Below are 18,645 nucleotides of genomic sequence, written 5' to 3'. Positions count from 1 at the left end.
ACAAGCCTCTTAATACTTGAGCCCACAACCAGCAGGTTAGAGAGTCAATGCACAAGCCGACACCCTTCACACATGCACACAGGACCCTACCACTAGGAGCTGCTTATCCCAGGTAGTCCCCTGAATCAGAGGGGGTAGAAAGACATGGAGGTAATGAATGCGTTGCTGATTGTCCACAACGTGCCTGTTTCTAGTGCCGCATGAGTCCAGTTCTCACCTGGGTTGCTGGAGCCGTCGTCAATGAACTGCAGCTCCTCGACAGCGTCGGGGGTCTGGAAGAGAAGGAGAGCCAGTGAATAAGCGTGTCCCCAGGGAGGCCATCACCCCAGCAGCTCACCGCCACTTTAGACAGTGCAGAGTTCCTCTACTGGACTTACTACCCGCCAGGAGAGATTAGCAGGTTAAGGAAAAGGGAGGTTATATTAGGTTGTCTGTTCTGGGTTCAGCACCATGGAAAAACCAAGCAGCATATTCTGTCGTCCTAAAGAGGAACTCCATTACGACCTGCAAGCAGAGGATCATCCTACTTAATTACATCCACCAAACTGAGCTCACAGCGCAACCACAGGAGACCAGATACTTGACCCAAAACAAAGCTCCCGCACCCCCAAGAGCCCCGGCTCCCATCTGTTTGTTTGTTCTCATTTCTGACGAAGACTGTACCGATATGCGAGACAAGACAGCCGATGAAAGTGATTTTGAGGGCGGATGAGATGCAACGTCAGTGGCCATTTCCCCCAAAACAGGTTGTGTTTAGTGGGATGAAAGCAGGCGTCGTGTTAGTCAGCAGAGGTAGAAGGATGTGAAGGGACCTGCTTCAAAGGGAGACCCAGGAATGATTTGGTATGATCCCTTTTGTGAGTACTCAGTCACACGGTGCCTCTCGACTAACAAAGTAAAGGGGAGGGCGAGAGGAGGCCGGGGGAGAGGCATGCAGCCAATACCTGGATGTCGTACACTGGTTTGGAAGAAGGAATGGCGGCAAACTGTCGGTAGTCAAACTTCTTTGACGACAGGGACTAGAAGGGTAGCAAAAGGGAATGAGCAGAGGGAGAAGGAGAAGACAATGACAAGAGGAGGGTAGGATCAAATACGAACAGGAGAAGAATAGGAGAAAGGGTTGAGGAAATAGGAAAGGGAAAGGTAGGAGGAAGAGAGGCCAATGGGTGATTCAAACAGCCACCTGTGGCAAATAATGGGAGAGCTGTGTGTGTTTCCGGCTCTGATTTCCTTGAGCGACAATGAGCGAGATGGTGGATTAATGCCATAGAGTTTTGAAACGTATCTTATTTTCCTTTTCCAGCTTGTAAACCAACAAGCGTGTTCTCCTTTAGAAAGATCCTCATAATGAACTTCAACGTGAGAAAACCAAACTCGTATTTGTCCGTTTAAACGATACAGTAACCCGCCCATCGCAAAATCCGTCAACACATCATTACTTTAATGAAGAGGACGGTTGAGCACTTACCATCCGTCCAGGCGACGTTACTCCTCGAGGACTGAGCTCTGGCAGAGGACAACAGGAAATGTGAAGTTAGAACAAAGTGGAGCCAAAACCTCCAGCTTTAAACTACATTAACTGTAAACCGGCGTTCTTACCTTCCATGGGCGTGGGAGAGGGCGTCGGGGCCGGCGACGGCGACTCCGTCAGCTGGTCCAGTGTGCCGCGCTTCTTTCCGTCACGCGACTTGGCGATGACCATCTGTGCTTTCAGTGCATCCTGCTCCAGAGACTTCATCCTGCAAGAGGAAAAACCGCCTTCAGAAATGATACTAGAAGGAAAGAAAACACAGGAATACAGAGACACTAGCTGACGGAGGCGAACACACACACACACACACACACACACACACACGTGTTGATCACTACTACTGTCGGGTGCTCCTTGTCCTGGTTTGCTGTCACTAACTATCGGTTTAATTTAGTTACACAAAAAAGAAAAAAAAGGAGAGGAGAGGCATTCCAGGAAAAGGACCGCCTACTGCTGGTAAGCTTTTTACCCTCACTCATGTTTGTTAGTACAAACAATAGCGTGAAAATCAAGAGAACAGCAAGGCGCAAATGAAAACAGTGCTGCAGAGAGGAAGCGACACAGACAGGGGAGGTGGGGGGGCAAAGACGTGCAGAAGCAAGACAGCACAGGAAAGGCAGAGGAAGCACAGTGCTGCTGCCAGTGCTTGCTTGGACCTTTCCGGCCCCCAGCAAAATACCCCCAAACACCAAAGCACCCTGAGCACAACCCCACGATGCCGTGCCTCTGGCCCAGGTGGGTGGGGGCCGAGGAGCAGACCTGAGCTGTGAGGCTGCTGCTGCAGAGGAGGAGGAGGAGGAGGAAGAGGTGGGGGGCTGGGGGTCGGCCGTGCCCTGAGATGCCCTCACTCGGGCCTGGTAGAGTCTCTTAGCCAGGTCCTGCTCATACTGCCTAACATCCTCCTCTAGGCCACAGGGCCTGGGCCCCGCGAGGCCAGCGAGAATGGGAGGGGACACATGGGGGGGGTGGGGGGGTGCAACGGAACAAGGAGTGCACCGGGATGAAGAAGGAAAGGAAGGCATACGGACAGAAAAGAGAAGAAAACCAAAGAATGGAAGGTAAAACACCAACACCGATTAGAAGATTCACTGCAGACTGACCACAGAATGAGCCGTGAACTCACTACAGAGGATTCCATGTGTGTGAGCTTGGTATTTATTTAGACGTAGAGCAGAATCTCTGCACAATTGTCTTTCATAATAGCAGTAAAGGTATATTTCAGAACGTCATGTTGCTTTAAGAAAGCAAACCTTCCTCCTATTACCAAAATAATGCAAAAATGTGATGTAGGATTAGACCATAAACTGCAAGTGTTATCCTACTATGGTGTAAAAAAGCTGAAAGTACTGATATTAGTAGGGGGAGGAGACGATCAGGTGACATGACAGATGGTGATGACGAATTTGTTCTCGTTCAGTCAGAATAATTAATAAAGGCCATTTCAGTTTGTTTGAACGGCTCTTCTTCATTAATAAATATATATAAATGAATACAGAGTTAGTAACGATGCATGTTTCCTTTTACACACTTATTAATATCAATGTACAATGGAACACAAGTTAAGTAAGAGCTTAAAAAAAGGGCCCCATTATTTGTTTCCTTTACCGTGCTGCCCTCCACATGGCTCTCTTCTCAGCCTCCAGAGCTCGTTTCTCAGCCGGGGACAGGTCCCTGTCGGGGGCCACAGCCAGCTCGGGGCTCTGCATGCGGAGTCTCTCCTGATGTCTGCGCTCTGCTTTGGCCGTGCGGACGGGAGCCGCCGAGTCTCCCGGGTACGCCGGGATCAGACTGACGGCACGCACAAGAAACAGTGATGACTACAGGGGAAGAAAACAACAACAACAGCGAGGCATTCAGGGACGTGGAGTAAACGGCAGCTACCCGGTCATGGAGGTGGGCCTCTGCTCCACCCTGAAGCCGTCCTCCAGGGAATTCCTTTGGGACTCCCCCTTCCCGTCAACGGAGGGAGGCCTGCATGCAAACAGAAATATGAGCGGAAGAAACATGAAAGGAAAGAACGTCTGAAGAGTTTGTGTTTTACGTCTTACCCGGAGCTGCCACAGTAGCTGGCGTTGTAGCTCGGGGGCGTGGCGTTGTAGCTTGGGGGCGCGGAGCTGTAGTCCGGGGGCTTGGCGCTGTAGCTCGGGGGCGTGGCGCTGTAGCTCGGGGGCGTGGCGCGGTGCTGTGACGGGCTGCTTATTGGCTCCACGTTGTACTCCACTCCGTCCAGCAACACTTTGCCAGTCACCTTCATCTGCGCCACCTGCTTAGCCAGGTCCTCTTCCTCATCGTCCTCCTCCTCATCCAGCAGGTACTCCTGCGCCCGCTGCTCAAACTTCCTCTCTGAGGCGAGATGAACACACACACACGGTTGTAGACTTCTGGTTTGGGCAAAGGGAGGGTTGGGGAGAGGCGATATAAACAAACCTTCTTCCTCCCTCATTTTCTTGAGGTCATCTTCGCCAACGAGAGACACGCGAGGTTTGGGTTTCTCTGGCGTCTGCTGCTTCATGTCGATCTCAAAGTACTTCTGTCTGTCCCTGAAGGAGCGCTGCTCTGGGCTGGACTTACCACCAGGAGATGGACTCTGCAGGGTAACAAGACAAATCAGGACGGAATACAAGATATAAAGATTACAATGGACGGGTGCTGAGGCACCGCCGATCATTTACAAAGGATGAAACTGCTCTGTAAATCTAGCTATAAAAGAAGTAGCAAAGCCATTTCCAGAGGAGCAGAGGGTTTCACAAGAGATGCCAGAGAAGAGAAGTCCCACAGACAAAGACATCTACCAATTATCCATCAAAACAGAACCCAGCACCACCAGCTGATGTAAGATCAGTTAACTGGGAGTTATGGCTGCCTTCCGGTGTCTGGCAGCAGAAACACCACCACCGATGAAGCCGAGCACACCCGGGCGGAGCAGGGGGCCGCCGTAGGGGTGGCGGAGGGAGGTCGGGTACCTTCGGGTCCCAGGAAGGCCTGGAGAGGCGAGGCACTGCTGCCAGGCTCATGTACTCCCGGCGGTCAGGGGAGAGGGGGAGCGTGCCGGTCGGACCCCTACCGGCCCCCTCCTGACCGTCTATGCCATCAAACACCTCGTTCATCAACTCAGGCTGAAAAGGCCACACAGGTCGACACCAGACCGTCAGACGACGGTGACTTGCTGCCCGCGGTTTGCTTAGAGCTAATCGAGACGTGCTACGTCGTTCTCGTAGCAGCCGGGTCAATCGTGCCCTCCGGCTAGTTTAAATTCTAGACCGTGGATATAATACAACCACCACGTTTGTAAAATATCCAACAGCTCGACTTTTAATGTTTTCAGTCACTTTGTTTACTCACCTCTGGAGTTTGCTTTGGGTGGAAGTTGTTCCTCACGCCATACAGGTCCTGCTGGGCACAGCAGGATGTTAGTAAAGTGAAGCAAAGTCAGAATGAGGACAAACACAGCGATACAGAGCAGGCAGGAGGAAATAATACAGACAAAGAAGGGGGATTGAATATTGGAACACGAGTCGCACACGGATGCATGATGGATGAAGACTCCACACCAGTTTGAAGTACGGAAACCAACAACGATCGCATTCCACACGTCACAGCACGTCACAGGCCCCCCGACAGCCTGCTCCAGTCAGGAGGAACCGGGGGGAGGGGGGGGAGACGACCAACCAACCAGCACAGCATGCTTTTGTCGTTGTCGGTGCAGCGCGGCCTACCTGGGGGGGCTCCAGCACGGCCAGAGAGCGAGGCACGGCGGCAAACGCCTTGTACGCCTGCTTGACATTCATGGGGAGCTCGTCGGGCGAGGTGAGGGAGGGGGCGCGAGGCTGCAGGGTGGGGGGTGGGGGGTCATGGAGGTAGGTTCATGTGGTGAAGGAGCCATGGGGGAGAAGAGGAAGTGGGAAGGACAGACAGAGACACGCAGGAAAGGACAGACGATGAAAAAACCCGGCAGAGTTGACAAAGACCGTGGAGGAGAACGGGTGAAGAGCATGGCAGGGGAAGACAAACAGCCGGGCTTGGAAAGCTCAACCGTTGTGGAACAAATGAAAGACGTGAGATGAAATCATGGCTTCTGATTATTTACCGATCCGACTACGCTGCTCGCCACAGGGAGAAATAAGTGGAGCGTTTCAGAGAACTGTAATTGTGACAAATGATCGGTGATGATCTGAAGGTCACAGACTGCAGCGCCTGCACAGGGGCCTTCAAATACAAGCCTCCCTCGTCTTTGGTTCTCGCCTCTTACAAAAAAAATAAAGAAATAATTCTCGTGCCACACACGTCTGCGTCTCGAGTCTGCGAGACGTTGGACCGCGCAGTCGGCGGCACGGAGCTGCGAGTGGACAGAAGACGGCACTATGTGGTGGTGGTGGTGAGGGGTCTTACAGAGGTCTGGGAGTCGAAGGGGGAGGGGCCATGCTGGAAGGGGTTAGGACTGTGGCCGTCCGGAGTGGCGGGGGAGGGACTCTGCCGCGCGCGGCCGACGGGCTGGATGGCACCCGGCCGAGTCTGGAGAGAAAAAAATAGCAAAAGGGTATTTCATGGACCTATTTTGTTAATGCAAATTCGCAAAAGGAAGAAAATTGAATTCAGACATCAGACTTGAGGATGAATGTGGCGAATGAAAGGTGTCCAACCAAATTCCCCTAAAAGCCCAGATGATAAATATTGATAAACAGATGATTCTCCCTTTCGAGTTTGGGTTATTTGAAACAATATAGAAGCATTAAAATTCAGATACAAAAAAAACACTGAAAAAATGAAAACCCATAACAAATATGTAATAAAAAGATGAATATATTACATCTGTGATGACTAATCTACAATAAAAGCCACTTCCTGATTTCCTACTCACTGATGAAGACGTGCTGTCAGTGTTGGCTGTAGGAGTGGAGGTGAAATGAAGGTTTGCCTGCAAATAAAAAAAAAAAAATGGAATAATGATGACGATGAAATGAAATGCTTGGATCAGCAACCTGTACTTACACTTTGAACCAACAGTGCATAATGTCACTAAATGTTGACTATCGGACGATGCCGGGCCAAACAAAGACAAACACCAGCACCGGGGTTTGACCTAAATTAATGAATCTCCTCTGAACTGGAATCGTTGCTCACGGTAAATAAAGATTATATTTTGTCAAGAGTGTGAAGCCACAGTTGGTCAGTAGAGACATTGAAAGACAAATCAAGGAAAAAACTAAATCTATGTCTGCACTGAATGCACATCCGGTCTGCGTGAGGCGAAGCGTCGGTAATCAGCTGCCCACAGAGGAGCAGTCGCATGCGTTTCGCACCAGCAGGACTGCAGCAGACACAAACTACTTATGTTTTAATAACAGAAGCAGCGTCAGAACAGCACAAGATAAATGAAAAACATCCAGGCCAGAGCAGAGGGCCACAAGACCCACTTACGAAGCGCGTCTCCCTGCCTGCATGCAGGGAGCTGTTGGAAGAGTGGTGGCTGGGCTACGAGGGGGGAGGAAAGGTCAAAAGGGTCAGCTGTAAAATACCTGAAGCAGCAGAACTGACTGATGGAAAAGGAGAAAATGAAGTAAAAGGGTGGATGCGGATGGGCGTCGGGGATGCTCACCGGTTGGATGGTGGGGGAGTAGGGGGCTTCTCGGATCGGGCTCTCGGTCCTGGTGAAATCAGAGGGAGCTGCCTGGAAAAACAAAAATCACCAAGAACACACTTTACAACTGACTTTCACTCCGTGCACCGACGAAACGCTGCAGTGAAGTAAAAGCCCACCAGGCGTCGACCGGTTAGTCCTGTGGAGAAGTGTTCTCGCCCGCAACTCAACCCACAACAAAGCTCTGCGTTCCTTCTTGACTCGTGACCCCCCTCACAGCTGTTGGGACGGACATTCCTGACTATGTACGGACCATGTGCCAAAATACCTCACAAGGTGCTCGCAGTGAAAACATGCATCGGCTCGGCTGATTAATAAACGCAGTTCCTTAACAGTATAGAGCTCCGTATGGACACAAGGCTTTTTAAATCAATCCTCCTCTGCATGAGGATACAAACATTCTAATACAGCTGCTTTCAATGTTTTACTTCCTTCCCACCAACAGTACAAAACCACAGAACCCAGCGGGTTAAAAACTGATGAGCACATTTTCTGTTGATCGCCCTGAAGGGATGTGCACACCGGTTATAACCCTCTAGAAAGTGAGAGGTGCTTCTTTGGGTCCAAATGAACCGTTTTAAGGTAAAAACCTCTGTGCAATCGGGTGAGTCTCGGTGCAACGATCCGTTTGAAGGGCCGGGGGACGGGGCGGCCGAGCCGACCGGCACTGTGTAAACACACCATGCTGCCTCCACACCACACGCAGGCAGGCGGCTTGCCTTGTTGAACAACCAGGGCTGCAGCTGGCCCCCCTTGCCGTAGCCCACCGGGGGCCCCGACAGGACCTGCTGTCCGGCCGGACGCCCCTTTCCTCTGCGATTGGCCACCAGGAAGGGGTTCTCTTTGAAGCAGATGGGCTGAGAGTCCACCAGGCTCTCCTCTTCTTCGGCCGCCAACGAACTAATGGGCGTCGACGAGCCGGCGCTGGAGGTCCCGTCGGGGGCGAACTGGGAGCCTCGAAGGTAGTCGCGCTCCGCGTCGGGACCGGGACCGGGGTCGGACTCGGGTTGGGCTGAGCCGAAGCCCAGGGGCTCTAAGGGGGCTCCGTACTGGGCCTGCGGGGGGGCCTCCATGGGAGCGGTCAGACTTTCAGAGGTAGAGAACTGGACAGGAGCAAAGGAAAGAGGCAGGACAGATTGAAGGGGAAGAACGAGGAGCCACAGGAAGGGTTTCACTCACACACACGGCGCTTTTTACAAATGGAGAGAGAAAGAGGTTAAAAGATCTTTCCAGTTAAATACGATTTGTGCTTAGTTCGGTTTTATTTAGTTATGATAACACGGTTCTAAATAAGATAAGTAGTTGCTGAGGTCCGGGAACATGGAGACGTCTCTACAGCAGTAATGGAAATTTACATTGACCGTTTGTGTAAACATTTAATACTTTGTTTTTGTTTTGATTGCCTTTCGACCGTCATGATTAGTTTTTGCATATTGGTCGGTGCTGATTGGCTCTCATAACTGGTCAAGTAAGATATTAAACACCGGAATTTGCATTATCGATACATTTGGTCCAATAAACTTATTGTTTGGTCTTCAGTTAACATCAGACGCTACAACAGCTTTAATGGCTTGTTCCATTAGTGGCTTCAAGTCTTCAGTTTTCATTTTCAAGAGTGATAGTGTAGCTGATAAAAGGAGTCACTCACATCACTAAATCTCCCCTGAAGCCTTAAAGACACGTTTCTCAGTTACCCATCACTCCACACGTGTGCCACTCGGATACGTTGCTGCAGTCCACAGCTCTCGGCCTGTGCCTTAAATAACCGTATTATCAGAGCGGCGAGACTTTGAGGCTCCGACGGCCCTTTCGGGTCCTGCTGTACTGAACAGAGAGGACGAGTAACGAGATGATAAGAGCAAACAAATAAGTGTTTTTACAAACCGCCTACGAAAAAAAAATAAATCAAGTCAACCCGGACGCACGCGACCGTAGTTCAATGTGACCTTGACGTGTGTGCCGATCATCTAAATAGCCGCGCTAAGAATACAACAAGCATTGTGAGGCAGCAATGTGGCTCCCTACATGCTGACGGTTAGAATCTGCTCTGTGACGAGGGCCAGTGGGATGGAATGTGACTGACACACACTGAGGGACAGCTGGGGTTGTGGTTTGGAGAGAGCGAGGCTGCCGGTCTGCGTCACTATGCTGGGAACCAGTTACTGAATCATTTGTACTCTCTGACGTCTCATTGTTCCTGCCAGAGAGAACTAGAAGCTGCATATTTTACCACGTCGTCAAACCAGAACAAAGTTCGAGGTGGAGTTTTCTTTTCTTCTTTGTAAGGTTTTCCTTTCCTGACTTCTAGTTAAAGCAGAGTTGACTCCTCACTAAAATCCACCACCTAAGCTCAGAGGACAACGTGCTGGTAGTAATACGGGTCGAGTGTACGACGGTTGGAGCAGGAACTCGTGTGCTGTGTAGCAGCGAGCATTAACAGCTGCATGCTGTGTGCGGCGTGCTGGACGATCTACACAAGGACACAAAGGGACGGCGCTTTCATTACCGTTGTGTGGCCCTGAGGGTAATAAAGTAAATAAATAAAATAAATGACTACTTTTGTATTTGGTGTAGTATAAACATGTGTGTTTTGGAGAAATCTAAACCTTTCAGTGATCGGGGTTCAAGGAACTCTAAAGTCAAAATCCTGAAGTGGTCTATTCGACGCCTAACAGACACACAGCGAGTCAAAGTAGAGTGGACAGAGAAGAAAGAGGACAGAACCACTCTCCATACTCACTGTCGGATGGAAACAGGACAGCGCTGGATGTCCTCTCAAACTTACTCCTCAGAGGACTTTGGGAGCTCCGACTGAAACACTTGTCGGTTCCTCCTAGACGACGGCCTCCCTCCCCGTCTGACACCCCACCCTCCCACGGGACTCCAAATCCGGGCCAGATGCAGGTTTAAAATATCACAGAGGATAGGCGGGTTGATAGCAGGCAGCTGTCCTCACCCCACCCCCACCACCCCACCTCCTTCACACAACCAGGACAGCGTCCGGTGTTGGACATTGCTTCATTTCAAGTCCGCCTCCTTCTGCACACACCTTCCACAGACTCTTTTAGTCATCACTTCCTTTTATCGATTCTTGTTCTCCGCTTTCCTTTTTGCAAACATCTCAATCTTCATTTCTTCACTGCGGGTGGATGTCCACCCTGCGCTCTTGTCCGTTGCTGTAGAGGCGGTTTTTGTTCGGGTCTCGGCCTTGGGGCCACGGTTTGTAAAGTTGTCGTGGGGTTTTTGCTCACGGAGGGAGGTTAACATTCCTGCTCCTGGAGGAGCAGCTGGCTGGCTCGAGTCACTCAAGAGTTTCCCTGTGACCCAAAACCAAGGGATTCCACGAAGGGGTCTATTCTGGGGTCTATTCTGAGCTATTCTCAGCTATCCAACATAAGCTGCACAGACACGCGAGCAATCCACAGCCTGAGAGGGTTGCAATCATTTCCAACACGTTGAAAGGGAGACTGGAGAAGGTGGAGGGAGACTTACCCTGTTGAGCTTCTGCAGGCTGGTGGTGGGCAGAGCCGCCAGGGTTTTATAGTCAAGTTTCAGAGGTCCAGTTCCAATGTTCTACACAGAAATAAACAGGGATCGGAGGTGAGTGGTGGACAAGGCTGACGTATTTTTATACAAAAATCCAGAATATAGTTCAAAGTTGATGGTATTTTATAATCACTTATCCTTCAGTGCCAGTTTCATTGTTGTCCAAAACAGTTCAGAACCGTAACTGTTGCACTGGGTTATTTGTCTCTTCTTACCAATTAACATTATACACTATAATTTATTTTGATTTAATCGGCCATACAACATCCCGCCGAAGTAGTGCACCAAAAACAGGCCCCTTAAACAGTGTCGTGGCAAATGAAAACAGAGTGCCGACAGACTCTAAATGGAAGTGTTTCGTTTCTTCTTCCTTTTTTTGCCTTTGTCACAATCACAGGCATGCAACCCCATCAGGTGTGAAAAGGGTGAAGAAGATCCAGGGTTCCGGGTGGAGGGACCAGCTAAGCTCTTTATAGCCATTGCAACATGTAAAATACGAGGCTTACACACAAGCTCTATAAACTGATTTCCCAACCACTGCCACTAACTTCAGTTGGTTTTGTTTCCAGTGAGTTCTCCCAGATTACCTGGACGTTGACTTTCTCCAGCAAACTAAGCTATTTCAATCTGGCTAAATACTGAATAGAAGACCCTGGAAAGGGACGACCGATGTGGGACGTCTTCGCACAGACTTCCGGGAAGACGCCTGCAGACGTGTCGACAAGGAGTCTCTCACCTCAGTCTCCTCCTCTAGCAGGCGGGTCGCCTCCTCACGCTCCAAGCGCATACGCTCCTTCACCATGAAAGGAAGGGGAGGAAGAGGACGGAGAGAGTCCAGGAGGGAAGAGACCCGACCACACACAGCCACACAGCGATGCGATGAGCAGCGAGAAGATTGGAGGATTTACAGAAGGGGGAAAGCGGTGATGCAGGGAGTGGAGAGGAGAAAAACAACAGTGCAGAAGTGGTATGGAGATGGGATGATTTTTTTTTTTCCATCACGCCAAACACACCAAAAGCAAAATGACAGAAGAGAGAAAAAAAACAGGAGAAAGAAAGGATAGAATCCGCACACATTAGAAAGTACTCTATTCACTAGTTTCGGGAGCAGAAAAAATAAGCATGCAGGTTGGGACATTGCAGGAATAGTTCTGTCAAACACAATACACACACGGGGTGCAGAGGAGAAGCTTCATTCACCCGATTACAGACTCCACCCTACAGTGGTGTGCAGTTCCTCATTTTGCATGGAGCAAAACCTTTATCCTCTGGCTTTACGCAATGTGGCTCTCTGCTGATCGGACAGACCCAATAATACCTGTAACCGCCCCAAAGCGCTCATAGATTCTCCGGTTCACTTACCACTTTCTCCATCTCTTCTCGCTCCCACTGCGAGGTCTCTCTCACCATCTCAGACTCCTGGAAAAGAGTGACATTTAAAAAGCTTTAAAATGCCAATTAACAACAGGATCTAAGCGGAAAAGTGACCATTACATTTCCCTTAAAATGATTTTCTGGCTGATGAAATGTGCGCAATGAAAAACTCTGAACTGATCAAAGCGTGGAACTCGCATTTAATACAGCAACAAGCCCCTACATTCCTATAGCACGGGCAGTCTCCCAAAAGCTCATCTGGACAAAATAAACCACTGTGTTGGCGATTCCTGGGTGCCGTGGTGAAAAGAGGGCTACGTGCGGTGGGCCTGGATGGTTAGAGTCAGACCGATGTGGATGGAAACAAACAGCCGATTCTCGCGTGGATCGTCACAGGATTGTCAAACTGATTCCTGGTATGTGGATGAACGGGGTGTTTTGGGGCTTTGTTCGACTTAAGCACTTAATTACTGCCTAATGCACAGAAAGAGCAATAAACAAACCCCTATTTCAGTTGGATAATTTAGTAATCTATTTTACTCTCGTAATTTTCTCCAATGTTACAGCTTTAACGGCTTTGGTGATGATGAGTGTAAAAACAGTGCATTATCTGTATTGTACCTTCTGCATGATTTCCATCTCCTCTGGGCTCAGGTCTCGGTCTATCGAAGAGATGCTTTCCATACTGTTCTTACGGACGATGCCTGAAGCAAATGGGTTCGCAATGATTCCGGGAGAGGCCTGCAAATGGACCCAAAAAGAGGCTTAAAATCGTCTGGGGAAAAAAAGGATTAGGCAACCTCTGAAAAAAAAAAATGTAATACGAGTCCAATGGTGTCTCACCTCCACGGTGGTCATCTTTTGTGGGTCGAATCCGTCGCACATGAGCATGACCAAAGAGTCTCCTACAGCTCGCAGCACTCGCACTGCCTCTGTGTGCGTCATGCCCAGCAGGCTGTGGTTGTTCACCTCCAGGATACGCATGCCAACCTGCAGCCGGCTGTCTCTTGCTGCCGCACCACTCGAACTCACCTGTTTTTACGTTGACCAGAGTATGCGTAAGTTTGTGACTAATACAGTGTAATGGTAAGTCAGGCACATACAACATCCTTTTAAACCTCACTCTTAAAATGTTGTCGATAAAAAGCTACACCCCTTTTTGCTGCTTAACCATTTGCATTATTTTATTCCTCTGCACGGAGCAGTCGAGACAAGATCATGCTCAGCTCTAAGTTTGAGGAGATGTGGCTTTAAACAAAGTGATCTGAGAACTCTTTCTATCCAACCAGTGACGTAGCGCATCGAAAGCTAATAAGTGGATTTCAATTTCTTCAAAAGTGGTGAAAAGGCCATGAGAAATATTGAATTGCATAGTTGTCCGACAAAGTAATTGCAGAACCTTAGAGATGAAGATGCCCTCGTCTGTGGAGTCAAAGGGGTTTCCTGCGTGACCCTTGGCCCCTCCCCGAATACTGATGCCAAGCTTCTCCCCGGGCTGCTTCTGGATCACAATCTCCTGCAGTAATGAGAACGCAGCTCATCAGCACATGCTTCTGTTACGCTTCCATTAGTTCACGCATATGATCTTGAGTCGACGGCCTCACCTGCATCCCGGGCGGTGACGGGTCCCTGCGCACTAACATCCGGATCTCCTGCTTGTTGGCCAGCAGCGCTCGCACGGCCTCCTGGTGCGTAGCGTGGCGCAGGTCGATGGCGTTCACTTCTAAGATTCGGTCCCCGACGCGCAGTCCACTTTCACACGCCAGGCCGTGAGGAATCACCTGGTGAGACGGGTGGACGATTATACTCGACATATTTAAGGAGACATAAACCCCCCCCCAAAAAACTGCAAAACAAAGACATTTCAAAGACAAACCTTGGAGATGAACACTCCGGGTTCGTTGATGCCAAACGGGTGACTGGCGTGATCACTGCCTCCCACGATGCTCAGGCCTAGAGGGCCACCTGACTTCAGCATGGTTACTTCCTGTTTGGATTAGAGGAAGATGTGTTGCAGCCAGGGGGATTTTTCTAATAGGCACTAAAGCCGGGCCTAAGGCGACTCACCTCGATGGGATACTCGTCCTCCATCCGACTCAGGTTGTTCCCGTGAATGTTGAGTCCGTCCTCGTCCTGGTCCGGTGAATCGGAGGGCTCTGGGGGCGGAGGGGAGTGGGCTCGCGCCCGGGATTGACCCGGAGAGCCCCCCGGCGCATTCGGGTCTCGCTCCACCAGGAGGGAGATGGTGGGGGAGGTGCCGGTAAGGAGCGCTACTGCCTGGTCATGCCTGGCCTCTGTCATTTCTACACCATTGATCTGGATCGACAGTAAAACCAACCACGAAGGGTGTCAGCCCTCCGAGATGCTCGATGATAACTCTACACCCGATCACTCGAAATGATCTACTCAACATCTAAAACATTCTCACAGTTGATTCCATTGAAATGTGTGAGTGCACCCAAGTGAGTACTGTTATTTGGAGTAGAAGCCAACACCTGCACGCAGCAGCAGGAACAGGGACAGAAAAGAGGGAGCGAGCAGTAACAGCAGGATGCTGCTGGCAGAACTTCCCCAGTGAGAAAAGCTACTATCAAGCAGTCGGAGGTGTTAATAAGAACATACATAAAGTCTTTGGGACTTGAATCATGTTCGTATCATTGTAGAAGTCGAAGAAATATAAGACCGGCTGGTCCTCAGTCACGTAATGTAATCATCTAAATAGTTTTCACTCCTCCTTGCCTTTTTTTTACTTAAAACACAAGGGGAAGCGTGTTCCTCCAAACATCTTTATCTTAAGACAAAAAAGGCAAAGAGGGCTTCTCAAATGTTTATTGGATCATTATTTGGTCAAACTTGGTTTTTAGATTAGGGGTAACTTTCAGGGATGCACGATCTAAAGCGGTACAAAAAGTGTCAAGCAGAGGTCAGCACTGACCCGACAGTACCGGCTCTTACCATCGGCTTATATGCTGCTACATATAGGCTCACCCCCCAACCCCCACCACCCCCACCAAGCAGCCATGGAAATGCACTTAATACATTAGTGAGCATGCAGATGGTGAGAAAGAGTAAAAGAGGCAACCTCCAAATCCACAAACGAAAGAGAGCAGAGGAAAGAGCGAGTGGAAAAAAAAGAAAAATCAAGTAGATTTTCTGGGATTCTCAGTGAGAGTGACGGCCATTCAAGAAACAGTAGGAGCACTTTAACATTTGGTACGGTAGGGGAAGAACCTCAGGACAAATCAAAAGGAACCATATCGGCATTTCAGTTCTCTCAGCAACTGATACGCTGCCAGAAAATAGTGTGTGATCAGCACAGAAAACAAAAAAGGCATTTCACTTCAAAGTGCTTCATAATCTACATAAGAGGAGAGACTCTGGGTTAGAGTTAGTAGGAGGGCTGTATTAGTATTCTGTCTCGGGTGCCAATTTTTGGTTTTGATGATTCTTGATGGACTTAACTTGAGGGATGAGAGCAGTGTTGTGGGCACATTAAAATACAATAACATTTAGCAATGAAGACGTGCATAAAATGATCGCTTAACATCACTTACGATGGGAGAAAAACTGCATAGCTGTGAAAAAGACTCCTGATCTGGATTAATTACAGTGCATTACCAGGATATGTTGGAAATACCATAATAAAACCAATGTCTACCGCTGAATGTCTATGTAAACAATTAGCTCTAATTTTCTCATCCTGCTCACCGAACCGTGACCCCAAAACTGAGGTCCATACCAAATTGTGAATTCTACATTAAATCAAGTTGAAAAAAGGAGGTGAATGGTTCCCATTCCAACGTGGATGTAAACACTGTAAAGGAATCCTTATTTTGTTCACGCTGAATGATGGAGGTGGAACTCACCGAGATCACCCGGTCGCCTACTTGCAGCGTGCTGTCTCTGTGTGCTGCTCCTCCCTCTGCGATCCGGGAGATGTAGATTCCCTAAAACCACACAGGAAACATTGTCAACCGCTTAAACTAGTTCTACATTTTGGCATTGAATATTCACATTCAATGTGCAGATAAAAGACGTCGCTATTACTCAGAGACAGATTACACAACTTACTTAACTAACAACAGCTGAACTCTCTGGACCAAATGTACAAACACATGCAGGAGCTGCTGAACCAGATCAACCAGTAACAACCAGATTTCTGACCCGCCTCAATCATACGTTTATGAGTCCTTTCCTCTGCGGGCCTGCTGAGCTGCATAAGTCCCGATGCCCGATTGCACCGGCCCAAATATACACCTCACCCTGTCCAGTTAAAGAGGACCTATCGGGTGTCAGTACTGGCTATTCATATCTCCATCTCCTTGGAGACGATGTAAACGCTGCGGGTGGAATAGACAATTCTAAAAGACATCTCTCTGACCTCACTTTCCTACTTTAAACTTATTTTAGCTTTTAGTTTTCGATCACCTCTCAGAACAATTCTTTCAACTGAAACCTATGATCTCTATTGACTACAGACTAGCAGCGTTCGATGGAAAGCCTTAAAACCTCACCGTGTCCGCCGTGCGGTAGGGCGTGGAACCTTTGCCCCCGGCGATGCTGAACCCCAGCCCCTTGTCGTTTCGGATGAGGCAGGTGGAGAACCGCTGGTGCGGCACGCTGGGAGTCGTCTCCATGTTGAAGGCGATGCCGCTGCTCCGCCTCTCGCGCGGGAAGTAGTCGTCCTCCGGCCTGAGCGGCGTGGTCGTGATGGCGTTCTCCGGCTCCACCATTCGCTCGCGCAGCACCGTCATGGACACGGTGGAGCCGGAGCTGCGGAGCGCTTCAACCGCCGTGTGGTGTTCCGCTTCGTGGAGGTCCACTCCATTCACCTGAGACAAAGAAGGAGCAGGAAAAAATTAACATCCAACTATAAAACAAGAGGAAGAAGTAAATGGAAAAGTAAAAAGTTAATATTTTACCTCTAGGAGTTTGTCTCCCACTTTAACGCCTGCTCTGGCTGCAGGACCCTCTTCAGATACTCTGGAAATGAAGATTCCCTGAACACACAAACAAATATAAAAAATAAAAAATGAATATAATCTGTGGCTTCTGATTTTTCCAGCGCATCACAACTGCGAGTACACATCTCACCTCATCATCCCCCTTGTACGGCGTGGATCCTTTCCCTCCAGCAATGCTGATTCCCAGGCCGCCGGTTTGTCGCACAATTGTCAGGTTGTGCTGCAAGTTGAGGAGGGGGGAGTCAGAACAGCAGCTAGATAAACGCTCCAGACACCACTCGGCTCAGGACAGCTTACGGGAGGCGGACCCACAATATCTTACACCATATGATGTAAGTCATGGGTCACCTCCCTCCTTCTGCCACACGGTGGTGTCGATCTCATCACAGCAGCATTACGTCATCATGCCGACAGACGATGGACACTTTGACATGTCTGGAGCCTAATGTCAGTTTAAGTGAGAGATTATTTGTGGATTGAACTTTAGCTTTAAAGACCTTTGAACATTATCTTTTTTTTTTTCTAAGTATAGTGAAAAGAGAAAAGTCAAAAAACGATTAACCACTTAACTGACAGTTGACTTCAGACAAAAGTAATGAAACACACCGTCTAAAGCCCTCTCTCACTTTGGCTCTTACTAAAAACATACTATGTGTCTCGTGTATGTACGGGATGAGGGAATTTAAGTAAGGAGTAACAGACTATGGATATTCTGTGTACCTGCAGGCCATGCAAAAAGGAGGGGGCATGCAGACAAATGAGGGAAAGGTTGAGGGAACGGGGGGCGATGTAGGGAGTAACGGATGAAAAGAATGGGCAGTGTCCTGGATGTGGCGACAGGTTTGGCCGTGTGGTGTAGACGTGCGTCGTAAGGAGACGACATCGTTAAACATACAAATCAGACATCATATTTTCATGGAATACTTTGCGACACTTTTTCCTAATAGGTTTCTAAACAGATCATTTTCCCCACAACTAAACAACTCAGAAGAGTATTCAATAAAACAATACATACAAAAGCATGCAAAAAAAACTTCTGCATTGCTAAACATGTGTAGATTATATTTCTTTTTCAATCTATAAATGTTTACAGAATGACAATAAGACTACGGAGAAGAAAACTTCCAATCCATCTTCATCAGTCTGGAGCTGGTCCTCTGCCCGGCAGCGGAGTTTCCTACCGAACAAAAGCACCTGGAGGAAGCTGGTGAAGCGGCCCATTCATCCCCGGGCGACAAAGCGTGTACAGGGGGGGGAGGAGCAAAGCAGCAGAAGCGGCGGAAAGGTGGAGGAGCACAGGCGTAGTGTGGCAGAACCTGACGCTCGACAGATTCAGCATCAGCGTGTCAACAGTTAAAGGTTTATTTGGGGCGTTGCTGACAGTTAAGAGAAATATCTCAAAAACTTCAAGATAATCACATTCTGAGCAACTCCCCCTTTAACTGAAGCAGACTCATGGATGCAACTGAACAATTTAACAATGGCTGCAGCGCTAGCGTATTTGTCCGACATGCACTCAAACAGCTCATTGGTGAAACCTCATTGAAAAAAACAAATAGAATAAATAACAACTGGCCACGTCAATCCTGCAT

The 18,645-nt window shown here is 49.0% G+C and overlaps 1 protein-coding gene across 50 annotated transcripts in view; it reads right to left on the bottom strand.

Annotated features, from left to right (window-relative positions):
- The window catches only part of scrib (scribble planar cell polarity protein), a 47,754-nt gene that overhangs the window by 2,198 nt on the left and 26,911 nt on the right, over positions 1 to 18,645 (bottom strand). For 2 of the 50 annotated variants that reach the window (XM_078096033.1, XM_078096044.1), the window contains 26 exons: positions 17,184 to 17,273; positions 17,012 to 17,089; positions 16,604 to 16,921; positions 15,956 to 16,036; positions 14,157 to 14,405; positions 13,966 to 14,076; positions 13,694 to 13,870; positions 13,489 to 13,605; positions 12,933 to 13,121; positions 12,711 to 12,830; positions 12,078 to 12,134; positions 10,662 to 10,742; positions 7,128 to 7,199; positions 6,390 to 6,446; positions 5,921 to 6,043; positions 5,248 to 5,358; positions 4,874 to 4,921; positions 3,959 to 4,118; positions 3,580 to 3,874; positions 3,413 to 3,502; positions 3,137 to 3,319; positions 1,600 to 1,739; positions 1,469 to 1,506; positions 945 to 1,019; positions 218 to 272; positions 91 to 120 (listed from right to left, as the gene is read on the bottom strand). In XM_078096033.1, the coding sequence (XP_077952159.1) occupies positions 104 to 120; positions 218 to 272; positions 945 to 1,019; positions 1,469 to 1,506; positions 1,600 to 1,739; positions 3,137 to 3,319; positions 3,413 to 3,502; positions 3,580 to 3,874; positions 3,959 to 4,118; positions 4,874 to 4,921; positions 5,248 to 5,358; positions 5,921 to 6,043; positions 6,390 to 6,446; positions 7,128 to 7,199; positions 10,662 to 10,742; positions 12,078 to 12,134; positions 12,711 to 12,830; positions 12,933 to 13,121; positions 13,489 to 13,605; positions 13,694 to 13,870; positions 13,966 to 14,076; positions 14,157 to 14,405; positions 15,956 to 16,036; positions 16,604 to 16,921; positions 17,012 to 17,089; positions 17,184 to 17,273 (3,132 nt within the window). In that variant the 3' untranslated portion in view covers positions 91 to 103. Of the gene's footprint in view, positions 1 to 90; positions 121 to 217; positions 273 to 944; positions 1,020 to 1,468; positions 1,507 to 1,599; positions 1,740 to 2,290; positions 2,450 to 3,136; positions 3,320 to 3,412; positions 3,503 to 3,579; positions 3,875 to 3,958; positions 4,119 to 4,494; positions 4,648 to 4,873; positions 4,922 to 5,247; positions 5,359 to 5,920; positions 6,044 to 6,389; positions 6,447 to 6,949; positions 7,004 to 7,127; positions 7,200 to 7,888; positions 8,273 to 10,661; positions 10,743 to 11,451; positions 11,509 to 12,077; positions 12,135 to 12,710; positions 12,831 to 12,932; positions 13,122 to 13,488; positions 13,606 to 13,693; positions 13,871 to 13,965; positions 14,077 to 14,156; positions 14,406 to 15,955; positions 16,037 to 16,603; positions 16,922 to 17,011; positions 17,090 to 17,183; positions 17,274 to 18,645 lie in introns of all 50 variants that reach the window. The other 48 variants (XM_078096029.1, XM_078096036.1, XM_078096047.1 and 45 more) reach the window with 44 other exon arrangements.

Source organism: Gasterosteus aculeatus, chromosome 21, assembly GCF_964276395.1.
Source record: "Gasterosteus aculeatus chromosome 21, fGasAcu3.hap1.1, whole genome shotgun sequence".
Lineage (NCBI taxonomy): Eukaryota > Metazoa > Chordata > Actinopteri > Perciformes > Gasterosteidae > Gasterosteus > Gasterosteus aculeatus.
The sequence above is the reverse complement of the archived record's forward strand: the minus strand, read 5'-3'. Positions and strand labels throughout refer to the sequence as shown.